Below are 12327 nucleotides of genomic sequence, written 5' to 3' on the forward strand. Positions count from 1 at the left end.
CTGTCCTAAACTCAGCCCTCACTTTTCTGCCAGCTGGCAGGAAGCTGGCTCCTGCCATGGTGGCATAGCTCTTCTCCTCTCTGCCCACTGTTCCAACACCTAACTTGCCTCTGCTGTCCATGGACCCAAATCTAGAGGTTACCAAGCCCCATTATTTGCCCGAGTAACAGGCAGGAGAGGCAGTCTGGAAATCCTGTGTGATTTTGGTGAGTTAGCTCAGCACAGTGCCAGGGACAGCTGTGGAGGGGAGTGCCCTGTGAGCCTGCTGCTGTGGGTGCCACAGGCTGGCATGGGTCCCACTGCCTGCTTGCTGTTGTTTAGAAAATCTTCCCTGGTCTGTGCCCATCTGTGGCCACCTGCCCATGTGCCAAATGTGTATTTCTTTATCTTTTAGGAGCTTTTGTTCCTCTGTAACGACTCTAACCAAACCCAGCTCTGTCCCCGGCCATTTCTTCTGGCCATAGCCCAACCTGCCTTTTGTTTCCTATCTGCTTGATCTTGGTGTTTTCCTTCATTTGATTCCTTCAAGGAATTCTCCTGCAGCCTCAGCCTTGCTCCCTCCCTGTAACATAGCTGAGGCGGCCAGGGCTTGGGAATGGGACATAAACTTCCCCTTGATGGGTTCTGCCTGAGACAAGGTGGCTTCTCCAGCTGGACACCAGAGAGGACAGTGGGCACAGCCTGGTCAGTGCCACCCACCCATCTCTGCGTTCAGGAAGCCACCAGCTTTTGGTTGAAACAGCCACCAGTAACTGAGAGGTGGGGAACAGGATTGCTCTGAGCTCCTGTCCTTCTTACTGATGCCCCAGAGGCAGGGTGTGAAGGTCTGCCCCAACCTTTGGAGCTCTATGTACAGTGTCAGGACTGAGACCTGGTCCCCAGGGCAATGCATCTGCGGTGGGAGAGACGTTTTAAAGAGACCAGCAGAAAGTGTCTGTCCCAGCATAGTTGAAAAGTGCAGGCCTTGCAGGGCTGGACCACAGGCAGCCAAAGGAAGTGAGGCTCTTGTCCCTGCTTGTGCCCACACTGGTGCCTGCTCATCACCTCCGCCAGAGCAGGGAGACGAGTGGCCTGCCAATGGGAACGGGCGCCAGTATCAGAGCAAAACCAAGGCACAAAAAACGGTTGGTGCCATGAGAAGTGTCTGCATAGCAGGAGCCCAGCCCGGGGGGCAGGGATGGTGCAGGAACTGCAGCCAGCGCCACCAAGGCACACGGAGGGGCTGCAGGGATGGCTGTGGGGGTACCAGCGTGTCCAGAGCGTCATGCCATCGCCCCTGCGGGCATGACACCGCGGCTCTCGGTCTCTGGCTCTGCCCTTCGTCCGCCCGCACCCGCCGGAGGCGCCGCCGGCAGCCGCAGCTGCCCGGGTGCACAGGAGGGGGGCAGCGGCGCGGGCGAGTCCCCGGCCTGGGCACCTGCCGGCTGCGGGCGGGGCCGGGAGCGCGCGGGGCCGGGGCGGGCCCTACGCGTGTCGCCGCCGACGTCACAATAGCGGCCGGGCCGAGTCCCCACCCGGTCCCAGCCGATCGGGGCTGGTTTGAGCTGGTGCGTTGCCATAGCGACCCGGCTGCCCTATATATGGGAGCGCCGCTGCCGTGGTGGAGCTTTGTCAGCCGTCGCGCTCCGGTTGCCGTGCTAGCCCCACTCCTCCCCAGGCGGCCAGGGCGCCTCCCGCCAGGCTCCGCGCACCGTGCCCGGCTCGCAGGAGGAGGAGACGGCGGCTCGGAGCGAGGGGACCGGCTGCCGCGGCCTGGCAGCAGCTTTCTCCGCGGCCCGAGGCGAGGTGAGGCGGGCGGCGGGAGCGCTGGGCCGGGAGCGGGGCCGGCGGCGCAGAGCCACGTGTCTGCGGGGCCGCTGCCAAGCGGCGCGGCGCGGCCCGGCCCGACCGGCGGCTGCTGCCACCGGGCAAGGGGTCTCCGTCCGTGCCCGGGGAATCTACAACCTTGCCGGGCCCTGGGTGGCTGCGGATGGGTCAGGCCGGTTTGTCGGCGACAGCTGTTGCCGGCACGGGCCGGGAGCGGCAACGGCCTCGCCGTGGCCGCCGGGGCCATTTCCCAGGCGAGGAGCGACAGGTGCGTGGCTTGGGGCCCGGGCGTGACCCGCAGCCGCTTCCCCAGCGGGCCCGTCTCGGCGCCGGGGCTGAGCGGCAGGGCGGTAACGCTGGAATGCCGGTGCCAGGAGCTCCTGGGGAGCCGCCGTGCCCCCTGACCGGGCCCGGTCAGGTCGGGGCTGCGCGGGTTTGGAGGGAGAAGGGCCGCCAGCGAGAGCAACGTGAGCAGCCGCCGCTTTCCCCGCGGCGCTCGGCGGCGGCTGGCAGCCCCAGGGCCCGCAGCGTCCGGGGTTCCCCCTCTGCCGCGGCGGCGGCGTTCGAGCAAGCTCCCGCGGGCGTGACTCAGCGGCTCCGGACACCGCTGTGGAGCGAGGGAATGTTCTGGAGAGCGGCTTCCAGAGGAGCCCAAATTGCCTCCTTCTGGGAAGCTGCAGGCCCTTTGCCCACGGCCCAGGCAGAAATAGACACCGGAGGCTGCCGGTCGCCTCGCCATGAGTGTGTCTCCCTCTGGTCTGTGTAATTAATATCCTGTGCCGTGGGGCGGAGGTGGAAGGCTCGCAGAAACTTCTTCGTGGGGTCTGCTGTGACCGGCACAAGCGATTCCCCTTACCCAGATTAATATGAGAGGAGTGTTTCATGCAACTATCGCTGTGCAGGGCGGAGGACAAACCAAGTCCCCCTCCCGATGGTGCTCACTCAGCCGCAGCCAGACGCCCCTGGGCTGTCTGCAGAGCTGCAGCGCCCTGTTGAACTCATCCCGCCGTAAGGTGCAGCTTCTCCTTAATAATAAACAGCTTCCTGAGAAGTATTTAATTTGCTGTTTCTTAAGGTCCTTTCAAAGAGGCTTTTAAGAGAAGACTTTAATCTAGCTTGTGGGGGAATTAGGGTTGCATGTGAGTGAGAGCAGGGGGAGGATGAGCCTGGGTGGATTGCTGGGGGGTTTACTTCATTAGAGCCAAAGCTTAATCTAGCTTGAATCTCAAATCTGGCTTGATAAGTGATCAGATCAAAAGACGTGAAGGAGTTCAGATACTGACAGGTCAGGTGCCATATGGTTCTGAAGGCTGCAGTGAAGCTGAGCTGTCCCTGACTTCTCAGTCCTTCAGTAGCAAAGTTTGATGAATTTTACTTCCCGCAGGAATGAGTCTGCTGCTCTTAGGACATCGTCAACCTAAAACAGCTCTTTTCATATGCTTTTGTAAACTATGAAAACAGAGCAGCCATGTAGCTAGTAATAATTTAGAGTTTACATGATCTTCAGGCCACGTCTGTTGACTGGATTGGGTATTAAAAAATGCTGAGAGGAGCAGGGGACTGGACCTGGTTGGGTGAAACCAGATCTTCCCGATGAGTCACTCACAGTGCTGAGGTCTTTAAAAGGTAGGACAGCCTTCTGCTGGAGTTCTCAGCTTCATGGAGACTGGCATCTGGACTGCTGGGTGAATGAATGACCCATGTGCTTTGACATGGAGTTCCCAAGGCTTGGATGGCAAAGAAATGTGCTTTTACCCTTTTGCTTCTGGTTCTCAGGGGGTTTTATGAAGGCTTTACAAAGTGTTAGCTTGGATCACTGTTAAGAGACTGCAGACAGGAGGTAAGAGCTACTCTTGCAGTGTGTCTGACACTCCTGCGGCTGAGCTTTTCCTTTCATGTAGCCTGGAGGTCTTAGAACACGGAAGCTCTGGCTGCCAACAGAGCAACTGCAAGGAAAGCCCTTACCCCGTGGCTGGCCTAGGCATTGTCTGAACTGTGGTGGGAACCCAGGTATTTAGCTGGCTGTGAGCTGGGGAGAGGTGTTAGTGCTGAGAAGTCTGTAACAGCCTCGGAGTCTGTGGTTATCCATAAGCCTTTTTCCCAGGAAGCAGTGAGCTGTAGTAGTGCTTAGGAGTTCAGTGGTGAGCATGCTGACATTGGCATAGCTGTAGTGGCTCTGGTGTGGAGGTGCAGGCAGCACCAGCAGGACCTGCCAGGGACTTTAGACCAGTAAGATCTGGCACCACCGACTTGCTTTGGTGTGCTGCGCTGTGCAGTTGGTGAGCAGAGGAGAGCCTACTTGCAGGCTAGCAGGCTGTGTGGCTCCTTGGTCCCAATGAGCTCTGATCTCCCATTCTGTGAATTCCTGATCTGTGCTGCTGCTGGTGGTCACTGTGGGGGCTGTGTAATTGTAGAGTTGATAACCACCGTGGAGCAGTGAGTGTGAGCTGTCCGGGTGGCAGTGACACAATGAACGGGGCATGCTTTTTGTATCCACAGTTTGTACTTGAACCCTTACGTGAAACTGAAGCCTTGGGAACCATGAGCAGTTTCAGCAATGAAGAATTTGAGTTCACCTTCCTTGATGAAGGCTTTACTGCCAAGGACATCCTTGACCAAAAAATAAATGAAGTGTCGTCCTCTGTAAGTATGCTGCCATGCTGCTGGTTTAGGAAAGGGTGGAACACGTTGTCTCTGCAGACCTTCTGCCAGGCAGTCTTCTCCTCAATGCTGGCTTCTGAGCTCATCCTGCTGGCCACTGCAGGTAGCTGTGAGCTGTGCATTTGCTCTAGGATGACAAAGATGCCTTCTACGTTGCTGACCTCGGGGACATCGTGAAGAAGCACGTGCGGTGGCACAAGGCCCTTCCTCGGGTGACACCCTTTTATGCTGTGAAGTGCAACGACAGCAGAGCTGTGGTGAAGACCCTGGCTGTTCTTGGAGCAGGCTTTGACTGTGCCAGCAAGGTAAGGTCTTCTGTGCTCTGGCCTGGGGCCTTAGTGCAGAGGCTGAGCTCTGCATCAGGTGTTTGCATGCAGCGAACCAAGAGCTGTCAGTTCTGCTGGGCTGGTGAGTTTGCCCACCCATCCATCAGTCCCTCACCAGTGCAATCTGCTGTCCCTACAGACAGAAATCCAGCTGGTGCAGAGCACTGGGGTGCCTCCAGAGCGAATCATCTATGCAAATCCCTGCAAACAAGTCTCTCAAATCAAACACGCTGCCAGCAGTGGTGTGCAGATGATGACCTTTGATAGCGAAGTAGAGCTAATGAAAGTTGCAAGGGCCCACCCAAAAGCCAAGTAAGTTATGCCAGTTGTTCTGTCATTCCCCCTTGGGCTTGCCACTGATGGGAACATCTTCTGTTACCTGAGATGGGCTGCAGAACTACAAGAACATTAGCCCGCTGTTAGTGAAATCCAGGCTGGATGAGGCTATAAACAGCCTGCTCTAGCGTGAGGTGTCCCTGCCCATTGGGGTGGGAACTAAATGATCCTTGTGGTCCCTTCCAACCCTGACTGATTCTGTGGTTCTAATATTGGGGAGAAATTCCTTACAGTGAGGGTGGTGAGGCAGGTTGGATGGGGCCTTGAGCTGCCTGGTCTAGTGGGAGGTGTCCCTACCCATGGCAGGGGATTTGAACTGGGTGAACTTTGAGGTCCCTTCCAACCCAAAGCATTCTGCGAACATGAATTGTCTGTTCTGCTAGCACCTTAGGGACAGGCAGGAAGCTTGTTTGCTTACGCTGAGTCTCATTTTAGGCTTGTAGCTGCCTGCTAGTGATGTCTGCTGTGCTGGAACTGAGGCACTTCTGTTTCCCATCTCCAGGCTGGTCCTGCGCATCACCACGGATGACTCCAAAGCGGTTTGCCGCCTGAGTGTGAAATTCGGAGCCACGCTGAAGGCCAGCAGGCTGCTTCTGGAGCGTGCCAAGGAGCTCGATCTTGCCATCGTTGGGGTTAGGTGAGTTGGTAGCCAAGCACGGTTTCTTTCAGTAGTCCACCTGAAGATGCCTTTCGTGGCGGCTTCAGTTCTCTACAAGCACAGGGCACTGGTCATAGAGTCAACCAGGTTGGAAGAGACCTCCAAGCGCATCCAGTCCAACCTAGCACCCAGCCCTATCCAGTCAACTAGGCCTTGGCACTAAGTGCCTCATCCAGGCTTTGCTTGAACACCTCCAGGGATGGAGACTCCACCACCTCCCTGGGCAGCCCATTCCAATGCCAATCACTCTCTCTGGCACAGCTTGAGGCTGTGTCCCCTTGTCCCCTTGTTCATTTGCAGGTTGCTTGGGAGAAAAGGTCACCCCTGAGCCTCCTCTTCTCCAGCCTAAACACCCCCAGCTTCCTCAGCCTCTCCTCACAGGGTTTGTTTTCCAGGCCTCTCACCAACCTTGTTGCTCTTCTCTGGACATGTTTCAATATCTCAACATCTCTCTTGAATTGAGGGGCCCAGAACTGGACACAGTACTCAGGGTGTGGCCTGACCAGTGATTCTGTGTCTCTTTGCAGTTTCCATGTTGGCAGTGGATGCACAGACCCGGAGACTTTTGTTCAAGCTATCTCTGATGCCCGCTGTGTGTTTGATATGGGAGTAAGTCTGATTTGGCTTCTGGAACTGCTGCTCAAGTGTTGTGGCAAACTTGTGTCAGATGTAGAGCCATGAGAGGGTTACAAGCTAGCTGAAGGGCTGATGCCATGTTGCTACAGCATCTGAGGTCATGTGGGTTGGCTTGGCCAGTTCTGCAAAATTCCCCTGTGGATGTGCTGGAATTGGCAGCTCAAACTCCAGTGACTCTGCTTGAACACAAGTTAGCTCTGTTCTGAGCATTAGTGAAATGACTTCACATGGCCTTTAAAGCTAAATGGATCAACTGAGAATTACTTTTTTAATAGCGTTGCTCTTCATTCCATTTTAGGCTGAACTGGGCTTCAATATGCATCTGCTTGATATTGGTGGTGGCTTCCCTGGTTCTGAAGATGTGAAGCTTAAATTTGAAGAGGTACAGCTTTGCTAAAAGCTTCTCCATTTGTGCAGACGTTCTGAGTATTATCTGGGGTAAACAGAGTCTTCCTTTTGTGCTGACACGCAGATAGGCTTGGAAGAACCTGTCTGCTTTGTCAGAAACTGATTCCCCTCTTTTCTCTGAATTCAGTCTGAGAACTGATTATTAGCTGCTGGATATTCCTGCAGCATTGTCAGAGCTCCTGCCAGGCTAAAGCTGCATTAAATGATGTCACATTTACACAGGGAAGACAGCAGATCAGTTACACAAAGGGAGTTTTCTGCTGATAGTGGGGGCCAGTGTTCCCTGACTTGGAAAGCCTCTGAATGCAGACTGGCTTGGGACAGTCTTCATACCATGGAGCACCACCAGCAAATGATGTTGTTGGGCTCTGATGTGCTGGAGTCTTGCTGCAGTTGGAGGCCGCTTCAGAGCCTGAGACATCAGTGTTGGTGAAGGCAGCTGGATTTGAGAGCTGGTGGCAGAGCGTTCTGTGTTCTTGAGGCTTGTGGGATGCCTTCCTGAGGGAGCAGCAAGTTTGGGGTATGGCCATGGTCGGTAGGACAGGTGCACTGGACTTGGAAGTTGAAGTGTGGGAACTTGGAAGGCATCAGTGCTTTCTTAATGAGTCTGGGACAGGCTTCCTTGTATACTCCAGCATGAGCTGACTGGTCAATTATTTTTAAGCTCAAGATGATATCTGCTTTGGTGCTGCGTGCAGGCTTGCTCCCAGGCAGAGCTTGGACTAGGACAGTAAAGCAAAGACAATGTGCAGGGTTCACAGTAGCACAGAGTGGCTCAGGTTGGAAGGGACTTCGGATCTCAGCTGCTCCAACCTCTTGCCATGGGCAGGGGCACCTCTTAGACACTGCTGCTCAAGGTCTCATCTATCCTGGCCTTGAACAACCCAGGGAGGAGGCATCCACAGCCTCCCTGAGCAGTCTACTCCAGAGTCTCACCACCCTGGTACTGAAGAACTTATTCCTCAGCTTCAGCCTAATCCTGCTCTGCCTCAGTTTCAAACCGTTCCCCCTTGATACCCTCATGAAAAGTCCCTCTTCAGCCTTCCTGCAGCATCCCTTCAGCTATTGGAAGGCAGCTCTAAGGTCCCCCTGGAGTCTTCTTCAGGCTGAACATGTGCACAGTCCCTGTCGCCTGGCTGGTTTGTGTCACGGTATGGGTTGAACTCCCTCAGGTGCTGTTACAGAATGTCAGTACTGCTGCAGTATGACATAAAACACTAAAGCAATGATATTGCCCTCTCCTTCCTCTCTAGATCACAAGTGTCATCAACCCAGCCCTGGATAAATACTTCCCTGTGGATTCTGGAGTGAGGATTATTGCAGAGCCAGGCCGGTACTACGTTGCCTCAGCCTTCACGCTGGCAGTCAACATCATTGCCAAGAAACTGGTGCTGAAGGAGCAAACAGGTTCTGATGGTGGGTAAATCCAGAGCTAGCCTTGTTTCTAGCCAGCTCTGGTGTTTCTCTCCAAGCATTCTCTTACTGCTGTCTCAAATTCTTGCAGATGAAGATGAGGCAAATGACAGAACCCTCATGTACTACGTGAACGATGGAGTCTATGGCTCGTTCAACTGCATCTTGTACGACCATGCGCACGTGAAGCCAGTTCTGCAGAAGGTATGCCCCTTCAGAAGGGTCATGGGCTTGTCACATGTCATGGATGTGGAAGATTCCCTGCCACAGCAGTCCCCTCGGTTCGCTGCTGCCTTCCTGTTGCCAGAACTTGGCATTTGCCCTGTGAAGCCTGCAGTAGGATGAGTTCAAAGCCAGGGCGCAGAAGGATGCGCACGCAGCTCTTGCTCCTTGCAGGGAGGTGGAATGTCGCACTGATCAGGATGCTGCTTCTGAAACCTCTGCCCCGATGGTCTCATTGCCCTCAACTCTCTCCCTTAGCGGCCCAAGCCAGATGAGAGCTGCTACTCGTGCAGCATCTGGGGCCCGACGTGCGACGGCCTGGACCGCATCGTGGAGCGCTGCGCCATGCCCGAGCTGCAGGTTGGCGACTGGATGCTCTTCGAGAACATGGGCGCCTACACCGTGGCAGCAGCTTCCACCTTCAACGGCTTCCAGAGGCCAGCAATACACTACGTGATGTCCAGGCCAGCCTGGTGAGTGGCTGCTTTGGTCCAGCAGTGCTTTTGGTGCAGGTGTCTGCTGGCTGCCCCTCCAGCAGGACCTCAGCCATGGCAGGCACTGTTGCCCTTGGAAAACCTCCGTGTGGAGAAGGCTTTTGCTAGGACAATCCTAAGCCTACCAGTTACTACTCTCTTCTCTCATGGGCTCTTGCAGGAGAGGTGCTTTCAGAGGGGCTAATGTTAGGAGTCTTGCCACTTAGCTTGGGCTTCCTCAGTCTTGCACAGTATACAGAATCATTGCAGGTGCTTCACATTTAGCTTCTGCAACCAGTGACTAGACCAGTCGGTCCCAGTTCTACCATCATACTGCCTTCTGAACGGAGGGCTTGCTGTATCCTGACCACAGGAGCCAGGAACACTCAGCAGGACTGCTTTGCAATACAATCTGTTTATTAGGAGAGCTCTTCCTTGGTTTAGGTCAAGCTCTGGCTCACTGCAGAGTGCCAGAGCTCCAAGGAAGTTTCTAAACAGGCAAGAAAAGAAACAGAACTGCCTCTAAAGTTGGAGGGTGCTGTGAAACTGCACCTTAAACCCTGGTGCAGAGTACCCTGGGTGCTCTTCTTTGCAAGGCTAACAGATTGCATCTGCTCCAAAACTGGGGAGTGCAAGAGGCAGTCTGCCTGCTGAAGTAGCAGAGCACCTTTGGGCAGCAGGGATCTCCTAAAGCAGCCTTCACTTTGCCTGGGGGTTGTTCTCAGGTGTACTGAAGGGGCAACTCCTGCTATAAGAGAGAAAGCTTCCTCGCCCTGCATCTATAAGTAAGGCTTGGTTTATCTTTAGTGAGACCTCCATCAACTAAAGCATTCCTCACACCAAATGAAGCTTTTGGATTTCCCACAAGACTCCAAACTGGTGTCTTAATTGATCTGAAAGTTAGCTTTTGAACTGAACGTTAACTTTTGAACTGTCTAATTGAACTGAAAGTAGCTTTTCACTGTAGCACTGTGATACTTGGGTCTGAGGTGTGGTGAGCTTTATGCAAAGCTATCAGCCAGCTGCAGCCCTCTGCCAGCTGCAGGGCTGCCTGCCTGTCTTGCATCTGGGGAAGCAGCCAAGTGGTGGTGTGCCGGTCTTTGTAAAGCAGGCAAAGGGTTTTTGAAGTGCAGTCACATAGAGAGGTGCACAAATAAACCTGTGGGTAGATGGCTGTGAAGGGGCAGGGTGACTGTAGGCATCAGTGGTGCTTGGGGAGCTGTGTAGTAGCAAAACTTCTTGTTTTGTGTATAGTATAAGGTAACAGAGCCCAAAATACTCAGCTGAAGTTGTGCTGAGTTTGTCTTTCAGTACAGTACAGCTCCTGCCTCAGTATGGAGGGAGTTGGGTGGGTTGGTCAGATCTTGGAGGTCTCTTCCAACCTGGTTGATTCTATGATTTCCAGTCTGTCATCTGTGCTTTGACTTGAGTCAGGGTCCCCAGGAACTTGATGGCGGTGGGGTGGGGTAAGGGACAGTCAGTGGCAGGAGTCTGAAGTTCTGAACTAATGCCTGAGCCATGAATTTTGTGGCATGTGGCGTACAGATGTAGCTACAGGTGTGTGGGTGCAGCTTTGCAGCTCTAGATCCTACCTAGCAACAAGCTTGGTGTTGGTACTGGCCCTGGAGCCTTAGCAGCCATAAAATAACCTGCACAGGCTTCTTGGGTTTGGTTTGGTTTTGAGTTTGTTTGCTAGTTGTGTTTCTTTTCTCTGTTGGTATTCTCTGAATTGCAGGTGGTGAGTGAAGAGCTGATTTCAAGCTATCTGGCAAGAAAAGCTGCCTTGCCCAGCTGTGTCCTGGCACCGAAGTGAAAGAACTCCTTTAACAGCTGCTCTTTCCTTTTCTTTTCTAGGCAACTAATGCAGCAGATCAAGGAGCAAGGGTTCCTAGCTGAAGTGGAGGAGCAGGATGTTGCTAGTCTGCCACTCTCTTGTGCCTGGGAAAGCGGAATTGAATATCCAGCAACTTGTGCTTCAGCTAGTATTAATGTATAGGTAATAATGAGTAATTAACTGCAAGGTCAGTCGTTGGATTTAGGGCATTTGGGGGACCATTAACTTAACTCGTGCTAAAATTTTAAAAGTGGTTTGGTTTTAAAGCTTAGGTTTGGCATAAATGCAACAAAAAACGACTAGGAGATGGGTCACAATTATCTGTGTTCCTATGGAAACTATTTGAATATTGTTTTATATGGATTTTTATTCACTTTTCATCTACGCCACTAAAGACTGATCCTCAACTGTCAAACAAGTATTTGTAGCTTGTGTATGACAGACTGGGCTGAGCTTAGTGTATTGTGACCTCCCCTGTTTTAAAATAAAGTATATTGAAGTAACTGGTCCTGTGTTTGCTTCATCTGTAGAGAAGGGACCTGTTGTGGGCAGCTCTTGCAGCACTTGTAAAAGGCAGCCCAGGTGCTGTGAGCCCACAGCTTACTAACCAATGAATTACACAGTTGCCATCTCCTCTCCTCCCTGTGCTGGAGGGAAGGAGCATCTTGGTGGGTAGGGCAGCTCAGTTGTCTCGATGGGGTTAGGAAAAGCTGGAGTCTGTAGCAGCTGGGTGCTGGGGGGGTATGTGTGTTTACTCAGCTTTGTCAGCATTGCTGTGTGCCCCAAGTCGAGTGTGGTGCTGGCCTGGCTCCTGGCAGTCTGCCCCTGCTGTGGCCAGGCCTAGTGGTGGCTGTTCAGACATCCCCATGGCTGCCACTGGCAAGCTGCTTGCTCTGTCTGAGGATTCAGATATGTCATGGGGGAGAGCTAAGAAGCTGAAGCTGTAGGTGATGACTGCTCTCAGCCTTGTTGCTGGGTAAGAGCTGGCACTCAGCATCCTTTGTACATGCAGTGGGACTAGAAGCTCTTGCTGAAGGCCGTGACAGTGCTTGCTGGCTGCTAACTCTAGTAGGGGACTCTCAGTAGGGGATGTTGCTGGTGAAGACTGAGCTCTGATGGGAGCAGCCAGTGGCTTCTTTGCCCCGTGCTGGGTTACTGCCACTTGTTGCACTAAAACTGCAACATCTCTGCCAGACTAACTGGGCCCGGGTCTGGATCTTTTCCAATTGTTAGAAGGTCCTGGGCTGTAGGCATCCCACGGCAAATGCCTGGTGTGTAGAGAGGAAAACCTTCACCTGCCAGAGAGGTGTGTAAAGCCAGAGCAAGTGTTAGCACTTGCAAGCTCATCCCTCAGCAGCAGGCTGAGGAGATCTCAGCAGTGCCTACAAGTATCTAAGGGCTGGATGTCAGGAGATGGGGCCAGACTCTTGTCAGTGCTGCCCAGTGGCAGGACAAGGGGTAGCGGGCATAAACTTGAACATCAGAAATTCCATCCGTGAGTGAGAAACTTTTTTAGGGGTGGCAGAGGTCTCTTCCATCCCTACCACTGTGGAT

At 53.7% G+C, this 12327-nt stretch overlaps 1 protein-coding gene across 1 annotated transcript; it reads left to right on the forward strand.

Moving 5' to 3' along the window:
- Positions 1-1568: 1568 nt before the first annotated feature.
- On the forward strand, positions 1569-11276 carry ODC1 (ornithine decarboxylase 1). Its single transcript, XM_064146330.1, has 11 exons — positions 1569-1785; positions 4306-4449; positions 4599-4772; positions 4933-5105; positions 5632-5766; positions 6315-6396; positions 6722-6805; positions 8085-8247; positions 8336-8448; positions 8725-8939; positions 10794-11276. The coding sequence occupies exons 2-11, from the start codon at positions 4348-4350 to the stop codon at positions 10933-10935; spliced, it is 1383 nt and encodes a 460-aa protein (XP_064002400.1). The 5' UTR covers positions 1569-1785; positions 4306-4347; the 3' UTR covers positions 10936-11276.
- The last annotated feature ends 1051 nt before the right edge of the window (positions 11277-12327 follow it).

The sequence above is a fragment of the Pogoniulus pusillus genome, chromosome 7 (assembly GCF_015220805.1).
Source record: "Pogoniulus pusillus isolate bPogPus1 chromosome 7, bPogPus1.pri, whole genome shotgun sequence".
Lineage (NCBI taxonomy): Eukaryota > Metazoa > Chordata > Aves > Piciformes > Lybiidae > Pogoniulus > Pogoniulus pusillus.

What these genes read in the sequence shown, in the direction of transcription:
- ODC1 (XM_064146330.1), top strand. Translation starts at nt 4,348, where the DNA reads ATGAGCAGTTTCAGCAATGAAGAATTTGAGTTCACCTTCCTTGATGAA. An exon ending in GCTTTGACTGTGCCAGCAAG is followed by an intron (nt 4,773 to 4,932) that starts GTAAGGTCTTCT and finishes CTGTCCCTACAG; the next exon opens with ACAGAAATCCAGCTGGTGCA. An exon ending in GGAGCAAACAGGTTCTGATG is followed by an intron (nt 8,248 to 8,335) that starts GTGGGTAAATCC and finishes AAATTCTTGCAG; the next exon opens with ATGAAGATGAGGCAAATGAC.